This window comes from Eumetopias jubatus, unplaced genomic scaffold, assembly GCF_037043125.1.
Source record: "Eumetopias jubatus isolate StellerSeaLion01/CBP00866 unplaced genomic scaffold, mEumJub1_p1.0 scaffold_1, whole genome shotgun sequence".
NCBI classification, from domain to species: domain Eukaryota; kingdom Metazoa; phylum Chordata; class Mammalia; order Carnivora; family Otariidae; genus Eumetopias; species Eumetopias jubatus.
Window position 1 is genome coordinate 75,398,270 of NW_028274807.1, and position 27,239 is coordinate 75,425,508.

Below are 27,239 nucleotides of genomic sequence, written 5' to 3' on the forward strand. Positions count from 1 at the left end.
GGATCCATAAATGTGATGGGAAAATTTTACATTTTCAGTTTCATTACCCTCTAATTGAAATATAGCAATTCCTTCACTTATGAACGCAGGGAACAAATCACAATAACATTAGGAGTACCTAGACCTTTGTTACAAATAGAAATCACAGATCCGTTCAGATCACATTTGAAATTGTTTTTATGTTCAGAACTACTTGAAATGATTGCTTTTTAGGTTTGTCTCTTAGAACTTGTTATTTTGTGTATGAATAAATAAGCATATATGTTGCTATATACTAATTAATTTTAATTTTTTTGATAATTCTATTTCTATACATTGGTAATCTTTGAACTCTTATGAATATTAATCACTTAAGAAAAATAATATGAGAAGAAGTCCATAGGTTTCACCAAACTACCAAAGTGGCCCATGACCCAAAAAAGCTTATGAGTCCCAGGATTAAGTGATGAATGAAATCTTGGGGCTATAGTATGAAAATGGATCTTGGACCTATGCCCTTCTGTGGGTGAATATGAGAAGATAGAAAATGCATGCCTGAGAAGGATAAAACTTGATGGCATACACATGAAAACCACAGATGTTTATAAGCAACAAAGAAAGTGTGCACACTCATGTTAAAGTAATATAATTCTTAATTTTGTGAAAATTTCAAAAATAAATAAGGAAGAGGTTAAAGCTACCCAGATTTGTAGACCAAGGCTATTGTCTCAAATATGATAAAAGAGCAGCAAATAACCTTATGTATGACTCTCCCAAGCAAATTTACTATAATTTTTCTGAATTTTCTATTTATAAGATAGTTGCAAAGCTTTAAACTCTTTTTATACTAAATATGGGAAAATGCAGACTTTTGTCCTGTCACTTTATTATATACATTTCAATGATACAAAGATATTTTTGTTAACAGATGCTTGAAAATTTTAATCTTTAATCTTGAGTTATCATTACACTTTGAAAAAAAATCTAAAATTGTTTTTCTATTAAAACTTAAGAAGATGTAGAGAAATATTTTATGCAAGAGCATATTTATTTTCCATTGTTTTCCACCTTCTTAATATACAAACCAAATTTAATATTTATTTTGAGACCAAGAACAGGAATTCTTATAAAAAAAAATCCTGAAAAAAAAAACCCCACAAGATGTGTCCTTTGAATTTAATTTGAAAGAGTAAATCATCAACTATTGAAAATAAAAATATAAAATGCATAAATAACATTTCAACATAAGAAAATTGTTAATATGTATACATCATTCTAAATAAATTCTAAATAAAACAATCCTGACATTGAAGCTCACTTTGTTGCTATGCCAGTGAGTACAGAAAAGCCTAGTCTCTGTATTCTAATTCCAGAGTTGAAGAAAGGTAAAAAGTCTAGATTAAGGGAAATCCTCAATTTTTCAAGCTCATGGGGAAACTACTGTGCAAAAGTTAGTTCTACTTAACTCATTTCTAACTTCTGGAAGTAGTTGGAAGTGAAGGGAAAGGTAGAACAAAAGGAAATTGAAAACTATGATTTTTGACCTCCAAAGATCATCAATTACTCTACTAAAATCCGTTCTTGCTTTACATACGTTGGATGGGACCATCACTGTCTAGCTTCAGAGATACTGAATGAGTTTATATGGGCTTTGCATAGTTTTTTAACACGGCCGTTTTTGAACACAGTTTTGGAACACGGTGTTCCTGTGTGGCACCAAATCTCCTTCCCAAGTTCACTTCTTATCCTGCTTTTTATCTGTATCTGATATTAAGCCCACACCATGCTATTAAGCCCTCATAAGAACATGCCTCAAAGAATGTTCAAGCCTGTAAACCATCTCTTAGATGAGTTTCTCTCCACAGAATAATTGTTCTTAATCCACTTAAACTTTCAAAAGCAGCACTGGTTATTTCAGTCAAAATTTGTTATTACTGCTGAATATGACAAATTATCTTTTTTTTTTACCTCTTCTGGAAAATTATTGAAAAACACCCATCATCTCCTCAAATAGTGATTCCCTCTGTTCTATTTGTTCCTACTAAACTCTCATTAGATTAATTTATCTGTTATAATTTCTCATTCTGTTCTCCATCTTTTTTGACATATTCTGAAGGCATTTCCTTAGCCTTCTTATATGATGAATTCATTTACTGTTTGGCCAGATCTCATCTGCTATTTCTCTCATTGTGTAGTTTTTTTTTTTTCCTTCATTTTATCATGGGATATTTCAGATCCCTGCCAAATAGAATCGTATTAAAAGCTTGCAAGCATCCCTCATTCTAAGTCAACAATCACCAGTTAGGCAAATCTTGCTTGCTCCATTCCATTCTCATTCCTGTACCATTTTGAAGCAAGTCCAAGATAAATACTTTCAGTTAAAACTTTTAAATGAGAATCTCTCTCACTTTTAATGTAACCACAGTACCATTTTCATATTTAAAAGTACACACTAATTACTTAAAATCATCAAGTAGCCCCTGTTCACATTCACAATTGTTTCCTACAAAGTTATTTATTTATTTATTTAAGATTTTATTTATTTATTTGACAGAGAAAGACACAGCGAGAGAGGGAACACAAGCAGGGGGAGTGGGAGAGGGAGAAGCAGGCCTCCAGCCGAGCAGGGAGCCCAATGCGGGGCTCGATCCCAGGACCCTGGGATCATGACCTGAGCCGAAGACAGATGCTTAACAACTGAGCCACCCAGGCGCCCCAAAGTTATTTTTTTTAATGTGGTTAATAAATGTTTTTTTTCTGCTTTAATCTTTAGGATGTCCTTTCCTCTCCATCTCTTTCTTTTTCTTCAAAACCTTGTAATTCTTTATTGAAGAAACTGGATTATTCATCTTGCCGTATCTTATAGTCTGACTCTTGCTGTTTGGTATCCTTGCAGTGTCTCTGAAGATTTCTCTTTCTTCCATATTTCCTGAAAATCCACCTACTAGGTGAGTCTAGGGCAAGACTCTTTTGTCTTTTTGATGGATTTTTGCCAATTGAACACACACAAGAATAGTATATCAGAAAAATTTAAATGCTTTTTTCTTATGTCAATGGGTAGCATCTTTTTATGTGAATTGTGCATGCTTTGCATTTCTTTTTTATAAACTATTTTTACCCCATTCTTCTATAGACTTGTTCATTTTCTTCTCTATGTTTAAAAGTTCTTTATATATATTAAAGTTGTTAACACTTTGTCTTTGATATAAGTTACACACATTTCTCCAATTTATTCTTTTTCCTTTTTTTAAATTTTATTTTATTATGTTAGTCAACATATATCATTAGGTTTTTTATCTATCTATTTATTTATTTTTTGATGTAGTGTTCCATGACTCATTGTTTAACACCCAGTGCTCCATTCAATAGGTGCCCTCCTTAATACCCATCACCAGGCTAACCCATTCCCCCACCACCCTCCTCTCTAAAATCCTCAGTTTGTTTCTCAGAGTCCATGGTCTCCCATGGTTCACTTCCCCCTCTGATTTCATCCCTTTCATTTTTCCCTTCCTACTACCTTTTTTTTTTTTTTAACATATAATGTATTTGTTTCAGAGGTACAGGTCTGTGATATTTTTCTTTTTACTTTGCTTTATGGTATCTGTAGCTATGGAGATGTTAAAAAATATGTAATCAATCAAATGTATCTAGTTTTTCCTTATTTTTTTCCTGAACTTTTCTAGATTTTTGCACCAGAAATTTGGAAGATTTTACCTACTCTTTCTCTGAACAGAACTCGCCAATGTTTTCTTGATAGAAATGGATTCATCTGTTTTATCACTTAAATCTCTAATTCATTTAGAATTTATCATAATGTATAGTTTGAGAAAGGATCAATTTTATCTTTTGTTTTCCATATTTCCAGGTCACTTATTCAGTCTATCCTTTTACTCACTAATATCTGATACTGCTTTTTAAATCAAGCAATATGTCTATTTCTTGAATTTCTGTTCCGTTAATTAAAAAAAATTTTTTTTTAAATTTTCGGTCCACCCATGGGCTATTATACCACTGTATGGAAAGGAAAATACGATATTTTAAAATATTTGGTAGGGCTCTTTTTCTTTCTTTGGGGTTTTCCCATCTATGCTAGTTTTTAATTTTTTCAAATTAATTTTATAATCAATTTCTTTAGATCCAAAAAAACCTGAGAGTATTTTTTTTTATTGTAATTGTGTTAAGTTTGTAGTTTAACTTAAGAAGAGCTGCCATCTTTTCTGCTTTTGAGCCTTTTGTTGCAGGAACACAGTGTGAGCCTCCATTTGTTAGAATCTACTTTTCATATGTTAGCATTTTTCTTATAGGTTTCCTCATATGCTCATATATGCTCATATATGGACATTCTTTTTTGTTGTTGTTCTTATTTAAATTCCAGTTAGTTAACATACAGTGTAATATTAGTTTCAGGTGTACAATATAGTGATTCAACACTTGGTGCTCACCACAGGTGCCCTCCTTAATCCCCATCACCTATTTTACCCATCCCCCGACCCCCCTCCCCTCTGGTGACCATCAGTTTGTTCTCTAGAGTTAAGAGGTTCGTCTGTTTCTTGGTTCGTCTCCCTTTCTCTTCCCCCCGCTTTGTTCATTTGTTTTGTTCTTATAGTCCACATATGAGTGAAATCATATGGTATTTGTCTTTCTCTGACTTGTTTCACTTAGCATTATACTCTCTGGCTCCACCCATGTCATTGCAAATGGCAAGATTTCATTCTTTTTTGTGGCTGAGTGATGGACATTCTTTGCTAGCTGTATGCCTAGATATTTTCCTATTTTTACACAATTGTAAGGGAGGTCTTCTATCTTCTATCTGATCTCTGCTTGTATATACAAGTGCTATTAGCTTTATGTATTTATGCACTCTGCATTTTTATCAACATGGTTTTGTTGTGGTAGTTTTTCCATTAGTTATCTTGGTTTTTCCAACTCATCATTTGTTTTTTTATTTTTTTGTTTGTTTTTTTTAAGATTTTTATTTATTTATTTGAAAGAGAGGGAGAGAATGAGCGAGGGGAGGGGCCAAAGCACAAGCAGACTCCCCGCTGAGCGCGGAGGCAATGGGAGCTCACTCAATCCCAGGGCCCTGAGATCATGACTTGAGCAAAGTCAGACACTTAACCCACTGAGCCACCCAGGGGCTCCCAACTTGTCATTTGCAAATAAACATAGTTTTTCTTCTTTCTTTCCAATTATTATGTCTCCAGATGTTTTTTCTTGTCTAAATGCGTTTCTAAATTGTAGTAGAAATAATGGGCATGGTTTTCCTGTTCCTCAATGTAGTAAAATTTCCAGTATATGTCACCATTAGGTAAGACACTGGCCTTGGGGTGAGGTGTACACACACACACACACACACACACACACACACACACACACACACCATATTAAGGACATATCTGTCAGTTCTCATTTTGTTGTACTTTAAAAAAATATAATAAATGGTAGACTTTGTCAAATGCCTTTTCTGCCATCTATGAATATGATCACATGCTTTTTTTCCATTGCTCTATTGATAGGATGGATTACATTAAAGGAATTCCTAATATTGAATGACACTTTCCTGGAATAAGCCCAATTGACTAAGATGTGTTATATTTTTAAAGTTTTACTGGATTCTGTTTATTAACTTCATATCTATAGTTTTTGCATTGATATTCATATATGACATGAGTCTAAAATTTCATTTTTAAAATGTAATGTTTGTGATTTGGGGATCAATATTCTATTTGTATCAGGAAATGAACTTGGAAAATTTACTTTGTTTATTAAGATCTGAAAAGGTAAAATAACCATAGGATTATCTGATAACTTAAGATTTGGTAAAATCTTCCCATGAAAATATCTGGATCTGCTTTCTCTTGGCAAGCTCTTTTAAAATTAAAAAAAAAAAAATCTCCATGGTAATTGGCCTATTCATCTCTTTTGGGGTCAATGTTTGTAGAAGATATTTTTCCAAAATTTTATCTTTTTTTCCCAGGTCTTCAGTTTATTCATATACAGTTGAGCCAAGTTGTTTTCTTTTTAAAGATTCTCTATTTTGGTGTTTCCATCTTGTCATTTCTAATTTTGTGAGTTTGCTTTCTACTTTTTTCTTAATTAGGTTAGTTTAACTAGTGGCTTGGATTTTTCTTGATTTAAGAAACACGGCTTTACATTTATTTCTTTTATCCTATGTTTTGCTTCACAAATATTGATTTCAACTTTTGTCATTGTTCCTAGTTTCTGCTTTATTTTTCTTACCTGGCTTTTCTTGGCATATTTTGTTGTTCTTTCTAGATTTTTTTGTGTGTCATTTGCTTTATTTTTGCTTTTTATTTTTATTGGTATAATGATGATTTTTATCTGATATTTGTTTTATCCCCCCCAATACTATGTTTTCATTATTATTATTTTCAATAAAGTGTGTAATTTTATTTTGTATTCTTCTTTGATCCAACACCTATTTAATGATATGGTTTATATTTCCTAGGTAAAAGTGCCTCTTGTTTTCTGGTTTTGTTATTAAGTTCTAATTTATTGTATTTCAGTTAGTGAATGCTTTTTTAATATATCTGTTCTTTAGAATTTCTAGAGGGTTTGTCACCTCAGAGTAAATTTTTTTTATAAAGATTTTATTTATTTATTTGACAGAGAGAGGCACAGTGAGAGAGGAAACACAAGCAGGGGGAGTGGGAGAGGGAGAAGCAGGCTTCCCACCAAGCAGGGAGCCGGATGGGGGCTCGATCCCAGGACCCTGGATCATGACCTGAGCCGAAGGCAGATGCTTAACGACTGAGCCACCCAGGCGCCCCAATAGAGAAAATTTTATGAATATGCCAGATGCACTTGAGAAGATATATTTTCTATTATTGAAAATCAGGGTTCAAAGTAGATCTATAAATTCTATTTTATGGATTATATTGTGTATGTCCTCTATAAATTTTAAATATAAAATCTGCCTTGGGTTTTAAAAAATTTAAAGTCTCCTATTCTTAATATGTTTCTATTTCCTAGCATTCCCTGTGGTTTCTCTTTGATAAAAATAGTTGCACTCTTTTTAAAATTTTAATTTATTATTTATTTATAATATATTTTAATTTAATGTTTCCTGATATAATTTGTCCATTCTTTTATTGCCAGCCTTTATAAATATCTTTATAGTTGTGTATCTTAAACACAGGAAAGTGTTGGGTTTTCTTTTATCAGACAATCTGAAAATATTTGCATTTTAATTGGCAAGTTACATCTATTTACATTTATTAATATCAGTATTTTTTAGAATCTATTTTAAGTGTTATATTTATATATGCTGATATTTTATATAAGGTTTTTAATATGTCTTATTTTTATGCTCTTTTTATAGGAAAGTTTTAATTTTTTCCTATGTTTTTTATGGTAATATTTTTATATGAAAATCTTCGTCTTTGCTCTTTTCAGTTGTTTTCTTTTATTCTTTAGTAAAATATTCATTAAATTTAGTTTGTAGTCTTTTTTTTTCCTTCTTCTCCATGTCTCCAAGCAACTATTTGTAGTGAGAACCCTGATTTTCAGTTAGCAGCCATGAAACAATCAAAACTCATTCTAAACTGTAAATGTCCTCACTACTGTTCCCGAACTGTTAGATATTTGTTGGGTCTATGTTGTCAGACGGATCTGTATAATCATAACACATAGCACTTATTTCCTTGCAAGCATCGTTTCACTTTAATTCCACAGTTATGCTCACACCACTTCTTGTGATGATATCTCTCCAGTCATTTCAGTCATCCAAAGAAACTCATCTAGCAGCTTTCTCAAGAAGTGTTCAGGGGAACAATATTCCCTAACTTTTTAAATGTTTATAATAGCTTATTTGTAGCCTTCATATGCGAAAATCTTTTCAAATGGGTATTAAATGCTTGCCAATCTCCCTTTCTTTCTTGAAAGCTGAGCTATGTGAGATAGATTATATCTCCCAATTATGGTCTCCTCTTATGATACTTCCTGAAGAAATTGTTAGGATGAAACCTCAATATAGATTATATGTATTTATGATATTGATGCCATATGTATTTGGTATATATGCTATGTATCTATGTTATTATAAATTTATATTTAAATATTTACATGTAACATCTATAAATTGATTTTTCAATTATTGAATAGACTATGTTGCAAGACCCAGGAATCAAAGAAATCACATTTATTAGAAGGCACAATATTTTCTCCTTTAAAGTTCCACTGCTTCCTTGGAATTCCATATCCTTCTTTATAAATTGCTTCTATAAACATATCTCTTCTTGCTTTGCATTGTAATTCATTATCAATATTTTCATATTTCTTATTAGTATATGATTTCTTTGAGGGAAAGAGACTATATATTCCTCCAGTTTTCCACCAGAGCCCAACACAATGCCTAGAATAATAAATGGAACTAATTTGTATGTGTTTAATTAAAATAGAGTCTGAATTTCAAGATATAGGTGAGGAATTATTTTTCAAGTACAGGTGTGATAAATTATAGTCTTCAAGTGTTGATTTTATTTCTTCATGTAGCTTGGAGACTCTCAGAAGAGAGGTCTATGATGAACATGGATGCAAAAATTCTCACCAAAATACTAGCCAATAGGATCCAACAGTACATTAAAAGGATTATTCACCAAGACCAAGTAGGATTTATTCTTGGGCTGCAAGGTTGGTTCAAGATCCACAAATCAATGTGATACAATACATTAATAAAAGAAAGAACAAGAACCATATGATCCTCTCAATAAATGCAGAAAAAGCATTTGACAAAGTATAGCATCCTTTCTTGATCAAAACTCTTCAGAGTATAGGGATAGAGGGTACATACCTCAATATCATAAAAGCCATCTATGAAAAACCCACAACGAATATTATTCTCAATGGGGAAAAAGTGAGAGCTTTCCCCCTAAGATCAGGAACATGGCAGGGATGTCCACTCTCATCACTGCTATTCAACTTAGTACTAGAAGTCCTAGCCTCAGCAGTCAGACAACAAAAAGAAATAAAAGGCATCCAAATCAGCAAAGAAGAAGTGAAACTCACTTTTTGCTGATGATATGATACCTTATGTGGAAAACCCAAAAGACTCCACCCTAAAACTGCTAGAACTCATACAGGAATTCAGTAAAGTGGCAGGATATAAAATCAGTGCACGGAAATCTGTTGCATTTCTATACACCAACAACAAGGCAGACAAAGAGAAATTAAGGAGTCGATCCCATTCACAATTGCTCCCAAAACCATAAGATACCTAGGCATAAATCTAACCAAAGAAGCAAAAAAATATGTACTCAGAAAACTATGAAAGCAATTGAGAAAGACACAAAGAAATGGAAAAACATTCCAGGCTCATGGATTGGAAGAACAAATATTGTGAAGATGTCAATGCTACCTAGAGCAATCTACAAATTTAATGCAATCCCTATCAAAATACTGTCAACTTCTTTCAAAAAAATGGAACAAATAATCCTAAAATTTGTGTGGAACCAGAAAAGACCCTGAATAGCCAGAGGAATGTTGAAAAAGAAAAAGCTGGCGGCATCACAATTCCAGACTTCCAGCTCTATTACAAAGCTGTCATCATCAAGACAGTTGTTTTCTTTTATTCTTTTATCATATGATCTGGTACTGGCACAAAAACGGACACATAGATCAATGGAGCAGAATAGAGAGCCCAGAAATGGACCCTCAACTCTATGGTCAACTAGTCTTTGACAAAGCAGGAAAGAATGTCCAATGGCAAAAAGACAGTCTCTTCAACAAATGGTGTTGGGAAAATTGGACAGCCACATGCAGAAGAATGAAACTGGACCATTTCCTTACACCACACACAAAAATAGACTCAAAATGGTTGAAAGACCTAAATGTGAGACTGGAATCCATCAAAATCCTTAGGAGAACACACGCAGCAACTTCTTTGAGCTCAGCCGCAGCAACATCTTTCCAGAAATAGCACCAAAGGCAAGGGAAGCAAGGGCAAAAATGAACAGTGGAACTTCATCAAGATAAAAAGCTTTTGCACAGCAAAAGAAAGTCCACAAAACCAAAAGACAACCGACAGAATGGGAGAAGATATGTGCAAATGACATATCAGATAAAGGGCTGGTATCCAAAATCTATAAAGAACTTATCAAAATCAACACCCAAAAAACAAATAATCCAGTCAAGAAATGGGCAGAAGTCATGAACAGACATTTTTGCAAAGAAGACATGCAAATGGCCAAGAGTGAAAAAGTGCTCAACATTACTCAGCATCAGGGAAATCCAAATCCAAAACCTCAATGAGATAGCACCTCACACTGTCAGAATGGCTAAAATTAAGTCAGGAAATAACAGATGTTGACGAGGATGCAGAGAAAGGGGAACCCTCCCACACTGTTGGTGTGAATGCAAGCTGGTGCAGCCACTCTGGAAAACAGTATGGAGGTTCCTCAAAAAGTTGAAAACAGAGCTATCATATGACCCAGCAATTGCACTACTGAGTATTTACCCCAAAGATACAAATGTAGTGATCCAAAGGGGTCTGTGCACCCCAATGTTTATAGCAGCAATGTCCACAATAGCCAAATTATGGAAAGAGCCTAGATGTCCATCAACAGACGAATGGATAAAGAAGATGTGGTATATATGTGTGTGTGTGTGTGTGTGTGTGTGTGTGTGTGTGTGTGTGTATACACAATGAAATATTATGCAGCCATCAAAAAATGAAATCTTGCCATTTGCAATGATGTGGCTGGAACTAGAGGGTATTATGTTAATAAGTCAATCAGAGAAAGACAATTATCATATGATCTCACTGATACGAGACATTTGAGAAACAAGACAGAAGATCATAGGGGAAGGGAGGGAAAGATGAAACAAGATGAAACCAGAGAGGGAGACAAATCATAAGAGACTCTTAATCTCAGGAAACAAACTGAGGGTTGCTGGAATGGAGGGGGGTGGGAGGGATGGGGTGGTTGGGTGATGGACATTGGGGAGGGTATGTGCTATGGTGAGCGCTGTGAATTGTGTAAGAGTCATGAATCACAGACCAGTACCCCTGAAACAAATAATACATTATGTGTTAGTTAAAAAAGAAGAAGAAGAAGAAGAGAAGTCTAGCCAATCACATCCTGTATGCTGAATCCTGGAGCACAGCAGAGACATTGGACTATGAACACACATGACAAGTCCCAGAGCTCCAAGTAAGCAGGTGAGACTGGGGCAAAGACATGGAAGCAAGTGCATGACAAAATGGGGTGCCAGATGTTGAAATTCTTTGTAGGGTTTGCTGAGGAGTTTTCTTTTGTCTTGTAAGCAATGGGAATGTTTCACCAAAAGATGTTGGTGTTAAATGATCCCCCTGGTAGCAGAGCAGAGGATACATTGGTGCTAAAGAGGTAATGATGGTGGTAGAGGTGGAAATGAAGAAAGACCGGAGGAAAAAACAAATATGAAAACGATAATTTAGGCCAGAATTAGGAAAGCCTTAATGGAAAAAGATATTCTGGAGATATTTGAGATACAAAGCAAATAGGATTTGAAGAATTTCATGAAAAATGGAATGTTTAAAGTAAGCAAAAGGAATCCTAGTAAATTCCTCAGATTCCTGACCTTGGCAATTGGGTGGTCTCTTGTGACATTGCTAGTATGAAATGTATGGCATCAGGAACAAAGACTGAGGAGGTAGAAGATGAATCAAGATCAAAACCACTGCTGATAGTCACTCAATGATTAAAGGGAGATTTAATTACTCTAATTCTATTATAATAACAGCTTACAAAGTATTCATTTGAGTTTTATGGAGGTTAAGTAATTATCCCCATTTTACAGATAAATAAGCTGAGTAGCACAGAGAATAAGATTCTTGTACAAGTCATATAGCTAGAAATGATCAGAAATTTGATTTAAACACATGTTTTCTGACTCCAAGTCCTAAGAGATCTTCACTACCTCTTGGTATATGAGAGTGGGCTCATTGACACATTCTGGAAAGCTTTGTATCATAGGTGAAAATAGAAATGGAATTCTGGTTATCTCTGTTAAATTGAAAACTGAAGTGGCCATAACATTTATCCCATAATACACACATCCCCCTTCATCTCCCAATGCTGTAATGTCTTATAATAACTATTTTACATTTGCATTCAGTGGAAGCTTCCTCAGGAAAATATGACAAGAATATTAATGCATACTGTAGCAGTCATTTTCCTTCCTAAACCATTATTTCCAAAATCATACTATTAAACTCACAAGTTAGCTAAAACACTGTCAAATATGTTTACCTACAAGGTTTTCGTTATATTTTTTATGTGGAATTCTGTTTCTGAAGTTAGAGTGGAAGAATTAAAAAATAAAAATATTCCTCCTCCAAGAGTTCACTTACCTCTGTTTACTTTTATGGTCAACAGAGCCAGCAGAGAGTCTGTCCAGGGGAGACCCAAAACCCGAGAAGCTCCTTTTCTTCTTTGTTTCAATTACATCATTCTCCAGAGACAAAAGTTCATCAAGAAGCAAGAGTTTTGCTGCCAGATTAGTAGCTGATTTCTCTTCCCTGACTGTGGGTGGTGCCTGCACATCTATGACTCCAGAATCAAAAGCCTATAGGGCAAGAAAGGTGATTCCATTTGTTCAGAAAAAGAAACCTTAAATATATATAATCATCTGCATTTGGCTTTTGCTAGCTTTAGCTCACCTGCCTGCCATGATACTTGATTTCTTATGGTTTTATGTTTCTAGAAAAGACTTATGGAGACAAAAATGCATAGAGATGATGTATGTCTAAACACAATTAAAACAATACACACACACACACACAAACACACAGGAAAAAAGGAAAAACTACAGGTCTGCCTCTAAAATTTAGTATATTAACTGATCATTCTTTTAGGTTCTTTCCCAGTAACAGCTGCATCCTTCCTTATCATTCCCATAGCACTTTATCTTTCTTCATTGTACTCATTACATTTTCCCTTGTATTAGATTGGTACAATAAATTTGTATTGCATAGTAGATTGTGAGTAACCTGGGGGCAATAACTATGTCTAATTAGTCCTTTATTTTTTCACTCTATTCAATGCTTAAGCCAGTATTTTGCTCATAGTTAGTACTCAGTAAATTTCTGAATATTTCTTGAATGAATTTTGAAAATGCAAACCTCACACTGTTATCGTTTCACCATTCATTCACACCTTATTGAATCAAGCCATTAAGCACCCACTATGTACCAGGTTCTGCATTAGACCTGAGGGGTAAAAAAATGAACAAAATCCAGTTTCTGCCCTCAGGAAGCTTACTATCTCTTTCCATGTGATGTATTACCACATGTTAATGAGTGTCTACAGTGAGTCATAACTATCCCAATGACTTTATCCTCCTGTGTAAAATTTCTTGTTTGTTACATATATTGCCACTTTGCACTGTATTCAAGACATAAAAGTGTGGTGTCTTTTCCTTTCCTAATCCTGGTCACAGCATTTTAAAAAGTGTTCCTATTAACTGTCTCTAGTCATTGTGGAGTCTGGGGGATATTACTTCTTTTCTAGGAAAGTGAGAATATTCCCCTGTGGGAAGAAACTAGCTCCAGGGATCTCCTTCCTGCCCCTCTGTATGTCACATTCCTCCTTGTGCCAGACTTGGTCTTGGCAAGACTCTTTTTCTTCACTTCCTTTCTTTCTTCTTAGATTATTTCTTCCGTTCTCTTTCTATGTTCTTTATTTTCCCCAATAAAATGAAAGAGCGGCATTTTCCAAGCCTTTTCATCATTGGCTCCAGCAACTCTCTCTTGTGAAATATATATAGTCTGACACCTAGACTCAAAGCTATTGAACCTCCTCTTTCCTAAACCAACCAAATTTGCACTAAGTCTGGTCAGTTCTTCCTGGAAAAACTCTCTTGCTCTTTCTGATTCCCATCAGTAGTGACTTACATCAGCTCCTCTTCACTGCTTAGTGTAGCTTCACTCTTAATCACCTCATAACCTGCTTCTCTATCCTCTGTCTCCCCCTTTTCTCTTCTATCCTGAATACTGCCAAGAAGCTAATTATTGCAAACACACTCTCATCTGGTAGAAAGAAAATAAGAAATCTCTCCTGGCTCTTGTTATTTATAATGCAGACTGCACAATGTCCACCGACTCCTTTTTAAAATTTCAACGTCTATCACTCTCCTACATAAACTTGACAACATAGAAACTGGGGAAGGGAAGGATGCTATAATCATGAGAAAGAAACTCTAGAGAGTAGTAGACAAACTTTCAAAGGGCAAAGATAGGATATCTTTTATTATCTCTTAGTGCATCCTCCAAAAAATATGTTTTCATTCTTCCAACTGCCACACATACAAAATAGAGTTTTGTTCCTTTTTAAAGATACTCTTAATTAATCCTAAGGAAAAAAAAAACATAGCTCTCATGTAAAACTTCCTTCAGCAAAGTGCTTTTCAGATTCTCACTTGTTATTTACAAAGTACAGAGAACACTTTCTAATAAGATCAAATTAGCCAAATTAACATTTCTCTGTGTACTTTAGTCATGGCAGCAAGAAAACATTTGTATAGTCATACAAAGTTTGGCCAAAGCGACTCAAATTTTGACATGTAACAACTTCAAATTTCCCACAAAAGCACTTCATCTTAATGTAATTGATTTAATTAAAAATATGGCCAAAAGGATATTGAATTTTCTCTTAATGCTTTTTTGTTCAAGGAATACACATCTTTATTACTTCCATTTTATTTTTTGGCGTTCAGATAACTGGCCTTCTCTGAATCTACAGTGAAGTCAAGACAATAGAAAAAAAAGTCTATTTCCTTGATTTTGTGCTATCAAAGCATCTCTCTATTTGTCAGCAGCACCTGCTTCTGATAAGTAGAAATGGCTTATGTTCATAAAAAAAAAAAAATATGGTCCCTTAGGCTAGTTTCCATTACCTCTGTTGCTACATCCACTGAGCGTACTTTTCCTGAACTCCACAGCATCAACATCACAGCCAGAATAAAATGTGCATTTGCCAATCTCCAGTCCAGCATCTGAGGGTCACATACATCAAGTCAACATTTATTACTTTGGCATATAAAGATAGAAAACAAAAGCTCTGGGAAACTTGTTAGATGCAGGCGATAAACCAAATTTTTCAGCTTCTAGGTGCTGGAGTGCATCTCTGAAAAAATTAAGTAATACTTAACAGAAGCTGTCAGTCTACTGGAATGAATTCTATTAAGGCTTCATTTCCATGGAAACCTAGGCTGGGGTTGTATAGCTATAATCATAATTCAAACCAACCAAAGTCTGAGAAATCTAGTTGTGTAATTTTATTCTTTGACTATCTAATCCAAGGATTATAACCTCATATATCCAGGGGAAATGTGTGAAATTGGCCAGGTTTTAGAAAATAAAGTCCAGCGAGGTCTGTGTGAACCTGAGAAAATGCACTGTGTCTAAAAACATTTAAATTGACAAATTCAAAGCACCACATATCCATAGACAAATATATTTATGCCCTTGTGTCATGTAAGGATTTCTTAAGATTCAAAAGGTGCAAAATGGAATATATTTTCAACATAATATATAAAAGAGAGATTAGCATTTGAAATATTTAAAAACTGATAAATAAAATTTTAAAAATAGCAACTAATTGACAATTAAGTAAAAAATGGACCAAAGTTATGAATGGGCATTTCAGAGAAAAGGAAATAACCTAATGGAAAATAAACATCCAAAAAGACATCATCCAAAAATACACGCAACTTATTTAATGCAAAAAAAGAGTGAGACATACATCAGATTGGCAAAAATTCAAAGTGAACATTGCAAATATTAGAGTGGTGCTTGGAAACAGAAAAACACAAGTGATACTGGTGGGGTTGGAAATGAATCCAATCATTTGGAGAAAATTGGACGATATCCAGAAAAGTTGAAGATGATCATGTCCTACCTATAACCCATGTATTTCACTTCTTGGTATGTATTCCAAAAGAACTCTTACATATTTTTATGGAGACATGTATCTGAAAGTTCATAGACTCATTGTTTATAGTGGTAAAAACTGGAATCAATCCAAGTACTCTACTCAGGAGGAAATGGGTTTATCAATTGAAGTACATCCATAGTGTGGACTTAGAACAGATGACTTAAATATATCTGTATCTACTATTAAAACAAATGATTTAAATGTTATGTGTATTTACATGCATGGATTTCAAAGAAGCCACTTTGGGGGGAAATGGGAAGTTGTAGAACAATATATAAGACATGCTATCATTTACCTAAATTGCGGATACACAAAGCAATTTTATGTATTTTGAAATCTATACACATATTAAAATATAAACCGATGGAACTTGATTCATGACTATGATTGCCTCTGTGGAGGGAGGGAATTAAATAAGATTATGGGGGAAACATAGGGACTTAGTTTTGTTTGTTTTTATTTTTTCAAAGATTTTATTTATTTATTTGACACAGAGAGAGAGACACACACAAGCAGGGGAAGTGGCAGGCAGAGGGGGAGGGAGAAGCAGGCTCCCCGCTGAAGGCAGAGCTCAATCTCAGAACCCTGGGATCATGACCTGAGCTGAAGGAGACATTTAACCAACTGAGCTACCCAGGCACCTCAGGACTTAGTTTTAATCTATCTATATATATATATTTTAAAGAAATATGTCTAAATAGCACATTTGTTAATTCTGTGTAGTAATCACAAAGATACATCATTTATACATTTATGATTTTTTACATTAAAAAACACTATACAGACAATTAAGGCTAATCTATGGTGCATACCATGTCTTCTAGATGCCAATTTGACTGCTGGAAAAGGGGAGGCATTGCCTGGTTTAGGGAAGATTACAGACTGTGGGTTAAAACAGAATGGGCCTGACTTCACCACTTGGTACATGGTATTGGAAAAGTCTCCCCCAACCACCCGCCCAACCAGGTCATACATTGTGAATGAGAAGTCTCAGTGAACATTTATGTCCATAAAAAATCATTTGGAAAGCTGCTGGGATCAAAAAGGATGGGATGCTTAGATGGATCTGGGGGATTGGATTTGAGTCTCCTTGTGGCTTTAGTATTAGTGACGTTGGATGTGCATCATTTAATCTACTTGAGCTTTATTTTTAGTATTCAGGAAGCAAGGAGTAATTCTCACTTCAAAAGAACTTTGAGAGGATTGAATTGATTCATGTATACTTCTTTATCCCCTAATATATTTATAATTTTAAATGAAAGAACAGTGATGAGGTATTACTAAGTATTTCTTTAGTAACTATGTTTGCTTTGGTGTGACCCAAGATTTTTTTTATGAAACTTCCTTATAGTACTGTTACTGTGAAACCTCAGTGTAGATTTTAGCAATAAAGACTATCTGCTAGAATATAGACAAATAAGTGTTTTATAGAGACAGGGTAGTATCTGTGTTAACCATGTCTATTAACATTTAAAATAAGTATAAACATATTTTAGCATTGTTGATAACATTTGTAGAATATAATTTTAATTTTCATGTTATATAGTCTAAACTCGTTCTTCAGTATGCCACCAATACATATTTTGGACTGTAATGTTACTCACTAGTTACTTCTCTATATTCCACCCTTTCTGGAAGGGGGCAGTGTATTCTGTGTTCTCTTTCTGACAAATTGATATCTGAGCTGAGTATTTTTATAAGTATCAAAAAACAATAAATCATGACTATGAGTCTAAATAGAGACAGTAGAAAAATAACAAGAAAGAATGCAACAGTTATCTAATAAAAATACCAACAAAAAGCACATTACCTATTCTTTAGAATATCTGACACAGAATCATATTTTTTCCTTCTGATTATGCTGGTGTCTCTAAATTTCCTCAATGTAAAGGAAGATATATCAATACTTTAACTCTTTTAAAAATGATTTCATATTTCTGGCATATCTTTTTTTTTTAAATAGCTCTCTCATTCCATCAAAGATAAACTACAGTTGTGATGTTTTTCTTCCTCATTTTTTATCATGTTAAAAACAGGTTCCAAAGTGTGAAATGGCCCAATTTTGTAAGCCTTTCCATGCGGATTTCCTTTAACTATTTTTATGTACATTTTACAAACCAGGTTTCTCTTCATCTCTGCAATATTATAAATGGCACAGGATGATGGGCATTTATAATATTGATGTTTATGTTTGAGGCATATATTTTTGTGCTTGGGTGTATGTAGGAAAAAAGTCATAATGTATCATCTTACAGATAACCACATCCTGATTATTTGGATAGGGAGATGTAAAAATAAATGCTGAGTTTAAATACACACACTTAATGGTTTAAACCCATGCTTGTAGCCAGTTAACCAGAAGGCCAAGTTCCTAAATATGGCAGTTGGTACACTAATGAAAACAAACACCCTGGCACCTGCCACACAAAAGACATTTGATTAACTAGTTGAAACTTGATTGCCACAAAATTAGAAACAGAGGAAATTATAGGGAGGGAAGGAAAAGAGTAGGTTCAGCTCCATTTCCCTATTTTGTTGATAGTGGATAAATATAGCCTATGATTTAAAATCTAGTTGGCCCCATGTACACTCCAAATCACAGAAAGAACGCTGAAGGATGTTTATTGTAGGGATACACCAAAGTGGAGATATTTGCAATGTTTTCAGGACATCAGTAATTTGAATTGAGTGATTTTTGGATAATCTTCCTCTGGCTAGTGAGGAGCTTCAAAAGAGACAGTGAGCGTGGGATCTGCCTTACAAAATTTGGTGCTTGCTTCATTCATTGTCAGCCAATTGGTCTACTATGTTCTTGCATTTTCACATTTTAAATAATACTGTTGAATAAACAAACATTCACACTGTGTAACTTCTCAACCTTTGTTTTAAAGACTTTTCCACATGTCAGAATTATATCCCAAAGGAATCCTCCAGACAGTAGCTGGATGGCAACGGAGGGAGCAAGTCTGGGGAGGATAAGGGGGTTAAAGTTTTGTCATTTAAGCTTGGGAAGCAACATATATCGTATACTCCCTAAAGGAACACTGAGAGTGCATTTTGACATATAAAAGGCTCTGAATGTACAGTAGCAAAAAAATTATTTAATTATATTTAGGCTAGAATTGAATGAGAATTCTGTGAAAATGAAGAAAGATGTTTCATTGTTGAGAATCGGTGAGGTAATGAGTCATTGTTATTATAAAAACAAAAAAATCTCTCCTGTGGGCTGGGATGGAAAAAAAGAAAAGATCGAGCACCACAGATCCAAAAGAGAAAGCAAACAGGAATGAGGGGAGGTGTTAGAGTGAGAGGTTAAGCTGAAAAGAAAAACGTGAGCCAATATCTGATCACAAGCATTTTTTTCATCGCACTTTTAAACTATCTATTTTGAGGGCTGGTGTTGAAAAAAAAAATAAACTTACTTTGGTGATTAAGAAAATTTCTCTTCAACCTGAGACTTTATCAGTAATGTCTGACTTATGGATAGTAGATCTATTAGAAAGTCTCAAGAGTACTGAGTTTGGGTGTGAACTTGGTAACTTTGGGAATTTTTAATTTACCCCAGTTACTTGATTGGAAATACTCAAAGTAGACTTTACTGCACCCTTATTTTCAACAAAAACTAAAAATAAAGGGCTTAAAGATAAAGGATAAAGAACTCACAAACTAATTAAACTTTTATATTTTTTTAAGTGAGATTTAATAAGACATGTTGTAAAGGGTCCCTAGTTCTGACACTATGAAATGACTGTGTGAGCCTACCCACCACACTGCTCACTGTCTTCTCAGAAAGCGATGGTGGGCATCTAAGCAATTGGTGAGTCAGCTTGGCCCTGAGTAAGTCTGTAAAACAGAGTAAGTTCAGTGTGCCCTGTGCCCTGCTCTATAAGTTATAGTCACCCAAGTCCTTTTGTTAACAAAGGAAGGCTTCAGGAAGAGTCGATAACAGCGTGACTTTCATTTTTTATTTCAAAAGAGGACCTAAAAGGGACAATGCTTAACACAAAGTTTGTGTGGCTCACTGGAACAGAAAAAGACCTGCTCCAGGTCTGGGGAGACTCAGTCCTTGCCTTGGGTTGGCCATATCGCTTGGGCAAACCCTTTCCTCTCTAGGCGGAGTGAAATGGGCTTGGTCTAAATGAACTCTAATGTTGCTTCTAGCTTTTTAAAAGTCTGTTGGCTTTTTTAAAAGTCTGTTGGCTCTTTTCTGGTGTAAGTGCAGACATTGTAGGTAATGATAATAGTTGGTGCAGGTTTAGCTAATAAGGCCTTTCTGTTGTCCCTCAAATCAGCCAGTCTGTGCATAAGATTGCATCTAAGTTTTGACATAAACACATTCCTCTTGAATTTAAAACATTTCCAGCTGGAAAAGGAGGGCCTCCAAATCTTTCATTTTAAGATGTCATTTATAGTAAGGGATCTCATTTTATACATGATTTAAATTATGACATGCTATCAAGTATAAGACTCATTCCAATTTCCGAGATGTTAAAATGTGCATCAGAATGGATGAAATATGGTACATCTAATGCACTTTCAAATGCTTACTCTTTTTACTTTGTTTTTTTGTCATGCTTAAGTCATTATGCTCAGTATTTTAAAAATATAACTCTTTTAGTCAATAAATAAGTATTCAACAACATCAGAAAAATATTTCTACGCTGGTGAGGAAAAAGCTCAGAATTAGACTTGAAGGATAGAGAAAAGTGTCTTTGCTGTGCTATTTATTGGTTTAGTGACCCTGAACAAGATGCTTAAGTTGTCAAAATTGTCTAATAAAACTCACTTTATGAATTTACAGCATTTCAATTTTAGTTAATTGAAAGTTATTTAATTAATTTACAAATAGCCTAAACATTATGGATTTGGTTTAGGATTGCCAAATAAGAACAATAAGTGTATTTAATCTTTTTTTAAAGATTATTTATTTATTTATTTGCTGAGAGAGACAGCAAGAGAGGGAACACAAGCAGGGGGGAGTGGGAGAGGGAGAAGCAGACTCCCCGCTGAGCAGGGAGCCCGATGTGGGACTCGATCCCAGGACCCTGGGATCATGACCTGAGCTGAAGGCAGATGCTTAACGACTGAGCCACCCAGGCGCCCCATGTATTTAATCTTATATTTAGTATTATTTACTGAAAATGTATAAAGATATAATTATTTATGAAAAAAAAACACCCTATCATTTTTATTCTTATTTTATGATAGGTAAAAACTTTTCAATGGGAACTTTAAATTGTATATGAAAAGTTTTGTAACCTATAAGATAATGTGAAAAGATTAATTACATGGTATGAAGGGGATTATAATTGAGCTGAAGGCAGATCTTTGAAGTCAAATCCTTCCAGGGAGCATAAAGCTTATACTCAACAACTAGATAGGGAACTGAAAATTTGGGGGCATTGATAAAGACAATCTGCAACACTTATTTTAAACAATCAAGAAGTGCAACATTTATGTTAAACAACCAAGAGATATATTACAGTTTGACATTATACAGATAATTTTGACATTTCAACGAGTGGTAATATTTGAACAAAGTGGTAAGAAGGTTGCCACTAGTTTTCTTTGAAGAGTCAAGTAGCCAGGTCTGCTGGAAGGCAGAGACTCGGACCAGGTGAGTTTGAGGTCTCTTCCTTCCTGGAGCTTCAATTCCCCTGCCTCTGGTGAATTTGGCCCCACAAACAAGAGAACTCAGTGTAGCTGTGGCACTTAGAACTTTAGGAGTAGGGAATTGCTTTCGAATCCTCATAAATAAAAGACTTAAAATCACTGAGAATTTTCACCCCAAAGCAGTTTGAATTACATGTTGTAGCTTCTGTCAATTAATATATATATGTTATCTATGTCATCCTCACAAAAATACATTGGAGAAAAATGCTTGTGTTGCTGAGATATTTATTTGAAATTCTCTTTATAAAATTTGTTACTTTCAGTAAATTGTGTGGTGGGTATTTTGCTTTATGTTTTGAGTATGATTCTAAAAGAAAGGTGCAAATTGAGACAGCAGTTTAACATTTCCCACTTTTTTTGTTTTAATTAAAATATCAGGAACATGTTCTTTCTCATTTCTCATTGCTCTTCAGTCAGCAATAGTACGTTTTCCAAAATCACAGAGCCAGTTAGAAGAGCCAGAAAAACAACTTGATTTTCAGACTCTCAGTTTCATGCTCCTTCAAGTATAACTGATTTGTAAAAGTCTAAAACATTTTTCTGTCTCCAAAACAAACCGCTTATAAAGTAAAATGTTTACGGATGACGTGTTCTTCATGTGGCAGGCACCTGCCTTTTTAAAGGACTTTCCTTGAATGCTATGCATCAGGAAGAATGAATTTACTTCTATACATGTGTTAATTGATTTTATTCTACTTGGCACCCTTTTCATTCTATTTTAGACACTATTGCCTTCGAAAATTTCAAAAATTTTGTTGTTTTTGCTTGGTTGGAATTTTCAATCATACCACTAGTCTCTTTCTTGCAAAAATTTAAGAAGGAAATCTACAATGACACTTTAAAGGAAATTTGCATTACTAAAAAGCCCAGGTAAATATATTTAACAAAGTGTTTAGAGTCAACATGATGTGCTGAATGAATGAATATATGAATGAAGCAGCCTTATGTGGGAGGCAAATAGGAATGCAGAGCAGATATTAACATTCCAGCTTTATTGATATGGAAACCAAGGCTTAGAGAAGGGAAGAGATTTGCCCAAGTTGTACAAACACAGTAATATGTGATAAAGTTCATGCCAGAATCCCAGTAAGTCTATTAATGTTTCACATTTCAGATTCTCATTCTAATGAAAGCAACATGAATCAATATTCCCCAATAATTATCCCAGGAGAGTTTAAGATTTCTCCTTATTAAACATTAATTTGTGCTTAGATCCCTGAATTAATGCAAGTTTCTTGAAATAAAACGATGTCACCTGGAAATAGAAAAAAACTTTAGTGTATGATTGTATACAATTCTGGTAAGGGGATTTGTGGTTTAATTCTAATGCTTTATAATGAGAAAAACAAGAATCTTTAAAATTATGGATAGGGAAAAGCTGGTAGCTTTGTGCATAAATATGCTGCTTGGCCATTTGAAACATGGAGAATTTTTGTCTGGCATAACAAGGATTTCAAAGGATAAATGCAATTAAAGATGGCACAGATAAGCCTCAGGATATTGTGGAATGTTACCACCTCCTTTACTTTTTACCCCATTTTGTACCTACATATAATATTTAATAAAAATATTAACTTACATTTTAATTGCATTAAACTAGCCAATATAATCAATTAAAAAATACTGTCTAAAATGTACATGAAGGACCAAAAATATGAATTTTATCATACTCAAAAGGATGCACTTATTAGGCAGATACTATATATCAAGCACCAGGAATATAAAAGTGAGTCAGACACCCTCCCTGTCCTCCAGTTGCTCACAGCCTGGTCAACATGGAGACCCCTCAACCACTTGCCCTGCCCGGGGATTTCTTACTGCAACACCAGACTCTTCCTGGAATGCTTTTATTTCTTTCAAGTACAATTGTTGTAAGTAACCATTTTTAAACATTTGCATAGTACATTATTATTTTGAAATTAATTTATCTCCTTTATCAGCACATCAATCATGCTAGATCTACATGAAAAATATTATAATTGTGCTTTTTAAAATAAATGTACTGCGATAAGCTGAGTTACTTTAGAATACTGGTATCCTAACTCCCTGTATTGCAAGTATACTTTCTTTTTTTTTTTTAAGATTTTATTTTTATTTGTCAGAGAGAGAGAGAGAGTGCAGAAGAAGGGGGAGGGACAGGCAGAGGGAGAAGCAGGATCCCTGCTGAGCAGGGAGCCTGACACGGGGCTGATCCCAACACCCTGGGATCGTGACCTGAGCTGAAGGCAGACACTCAACCAACTGAGCCACCCATGCATCCCACATGTATACTCTCTAATACAATGAAGTCAATTACTAGAAAGGGGTCAGTCCTTAGTTTACACAGATATGGATATGACTCTTGACTGGGCATGCTACCTAGCCTCTCCGTTTTAATATTTTCATCAAGAATACGGGGCAAAGATTTACTTTGTGGTTTATTATAAGGATTACGAATAATACAAGTGACTAACACAAATTAATTACGCAAATAATAGCTATCATTCTCCTGATATTTCCTTCTAAATCTGGCAACTTAACAAAACATGTCATACTACTTTTTTGTTATGAAAAATATTTTTTTATCCTTGTTTATTTCAAGGAACAAAATCACTTGAAATCTAGAATTATGACAAAGTGATAGAAAATAAATTATAATAAAATAATATTGAGTGAGGGAAGATATCTCATCAGAGTTACAAGTGGCAACCACTCCAACATTTGGTGTTACAGTATATTATGCATTATCATTAATTTCAGCCATAATATTTCTATCAAATATTACTATGAAAATATTAGCATACACCAGAATATCACAACGGGAAGAAAACAAAGAGAATTAATCTCAGTTATACTCAAAACATAATTATTCAAGTTCTAATTCTAGTAATAAAAGTGAATTTTTAATTGAATTTTAATATAATTTATATGATACATACATTTTTTAGTTCATAAGATATCTTTATTGACTGTTTTTTAAAAAAATTTCGATGTTGTTAGGATCGTGATTTTCACAGAATTTTTGTGATATTGACAGTATAGCGTAGCACAATCAGCTGTGCCACGAAAGCAGAACCACCATGGGCATTATGGGAATGAAGGATCTCGTCACTGGAACTAGGCCTTACACAGCATCGGAAGAGCTGGGAAGGGATGGACTGCAGAGAAGGCAGAGGAAGAGAGCATGCCTCATGGAGCCCTGGTGTGGATAGAAAAGTCAGAGCTTCCAGGGAAATGCAACCACCAAAGTGGTCCCATGGGAACCACAGCTCTGACTTGGTGGATCAACAGCCAAGTTGCCATTGGTGGCATGGATGGCATTTTAAAAGTGCATTTTCTTAGGGGCACCTGGGTGTCTCAGTCTGTTAAGCATTTGCCTTCGGCTTAGGTCATGATCCCAGGGTCCTGGGGTGGAGCCCCACATCCGGCTCCCTGCTCCGCGGGGAGTCTGCTTCTCCCTCTCCCTCTGTCTGCATCTTTCGTTGCTTGTGGGCATGCTCTCTGTCAAATAAAATCTTAAAAAAAATAAGTAAAATTGCATTTTCCACATGGTTATAGCCTTATGTGTCATGGGAACATAGAATTTTAGAAAGGGAGGGGATGCTCTTTGGAAACTGTCAAATTTAACACTCTCAACAGATGGAGAGAGTGAGGCTCAGAGACAGTTAAGCCGGCCAAGGGAATGGAGATGAAGGAGAGATTTAAGAAGGACAAAGAAGAGGAGGGAGCAGGGTGAAGCATGGTGGAGGAACTGTTCTTGTGGGAGCAGCCTAGTGTTGAGGCCTGAGCTGGTGGGATATTGATAAGGGTAAGGCTGGGCAACAGCCAGTTCAAGCCAACCAAGGCACTGGGCAATTACTGGCAGGTGATCCTAACCACTGCTCTGGAGAGGTACCCTGAGAACTATCTGGCAAAGAAGAGGGAGGGCTCAGTTAAAAGAGACCTCTAAATCAGAGACATCTCAGGTACAGGAGAGTTGGCCTGTGTAGAGAGGTGCCCAGGGCTAGGAGGGAACTTGGGGCTCATCTTTTATTACCTCCCGGTCTCCAGGGGAGAATGAAGCCCCAGGAAGCCTGAGTGAAAGGTGATGAAGTCAGGACTGGGATTAGAAGTCTGGTTTCCTGACCCCAAACTTGTGTTCCTCTGAGGGTGCCAAAGTCTTTAAGCAAAGGTTGTCTGGTAGGTAGGGATGTCGGCAGATGAAATATAGGCAAGAAGATTAAATTAGGTGATATGTAAAGATTAACCCCAAGATAGTGTGAAACTGAGTCTTCATTCTCTAATATAGGAAAACTGGCTGATGTGGGAGCTTCCCTTGGTCATTCTCCCACGCAGTATCCCCGGTACTTCCAGTTCCTTTGTCTCTTTCCATAATAACAGGATATTATTGAGCCCTACTCTGTGCTTAAGATTTGCCTGAAGTTATAAACTACATAGTGACAGAGTTGGGACAATATTTTGGGACTGCTTACTTTGAGTTCTATTCCTTTGGGACAAGTTCAATTAGTCTAATTTTATTAATCAAAGGTTCAAATCATTGAAAGTATTTGAATAAGAAGTTAAATTGTAGTCCTGAAGACCCTAAATCTAGTCTACTAACCATATCAGATTCTCTACTGCCTATGATTCATTATATAGGAATCAATTCAAAACTCTGAGAAATAAGGGAGAGAAACAAATGTCAACTTTAAATACCTTATTGAGTGACACCACAGTGCAATTCATTTACAAAGAGGAGACTTGAATTCATATCCATGGGAGAGTTCCTCAGAAAAATTCTGGGAGAGTGCTGAAGACCAGTGCCAAAGTAAAGACACACACCGTGCCTGATGTTTTTGGGGAGACACCCATTTTATAGCTTATATGGGCATTAAAATTATCATAAATTATTGTTAAAATTATTTAATTTCTAGAAAGATAACTTAGAAACAAATAACTATCACATTCCTAAACCTATAGCAGCTATCGTTATAATTTGAAGGACCAATATTTTGCATTTGTAAAACTGAATTTATTGAGTGTACACTATTCCCATGGATCAAAACCTGAAGCAAAGTTTTAAATTTGTTCTTAAACATAATTCAAATGTATGTTTCAAATTAACTCTTAATTCAATCATTTAATGGCAAGAGCAATTACAAATACAAAAGAATACAAAAATACAAAATAGTGACTTAAGTCTACTTTAAACTGTTATTAATATCATACTTGTATATTTGGGTTTTACAAGAAGAAAAAACAGAGGGTACTCTAGGTTCGATGAATATAGAATACTGACTTTAGAATTTGATTAATTTAGGGATACTTCTTAAGCTCCAACTTTGATAGAAATAAAGATAAGAGAAAACCTTTCTTTTCTACCTAAGCTTTTAAAAGTAGACCACTTTTATACATTTAAACATTTACTAAATTGGACATCTTTGATGAAAGCAAAATTAATACTAGTAACATATACAGAGAATCATTATCTTGAGTTGTCTTTCTCTTTGTTTTGAAATGGGAAACAAAAGCAACGAATAATCTAAGAAATATGAAATGTCTGACAATTAGCTCTGCCTTAATTTTGTATTACAAAAATATCTTCTTAGATTTTCTACTCATTTTAGAGAGGAAAATATCACCAAAAAACATTCAAAATCAAGATATAATCAAAACATTTAAGAAGTATGTGAA

General features: G+C 34.7%; 1 protein-coding gene and 1 long non-coding RNA gene across 2 annotated transcripts in view; one reads left to right on the plus strand and one right to left on the minus strand.

Annotated features, from left to right (window-relative positions):
• Positions 1–14,973, minus strand: part of OSTN (osteocrin) — a 27,221-nt gene extending 12,248 nt beyond the window's left edge. The window contains exons 1-2 of the mRNA XM_028100810.2: positions 14,875–14,973; positions 12,332–12,546 (exon numbers count right to left, since the gene is read on the minus strand). Coding sequence (XP_027956611.1) covers positions 12,332–12,546; positions 14,875–14,973 — 314 coding nt within the window. The remainder of the gene's footprint in view (positions 1–12,331; positions 12,547–14,874) is intronic.
• The window catches only part of LOC114206915 (uncharacterized), a 29,766-nt gene extending 13,511 nt beyond the window's left edge, over positions 1–16,255 (plus strand). Inside the window, exons 3-4 of the long non-coding RNA XR_003608751.2 lie at positions 11,034–11,158; positions 12,357–16,255. This is a non-coding gene — a long non-coding RNA (uncharacterized LOC114206915). The remainder of the gene's footprint in view (positions 1–11,033; positions 11,159–12,356) is intronic.
• Positions 16,256–27,239: the final 10,984 nt, after the last annotated feature.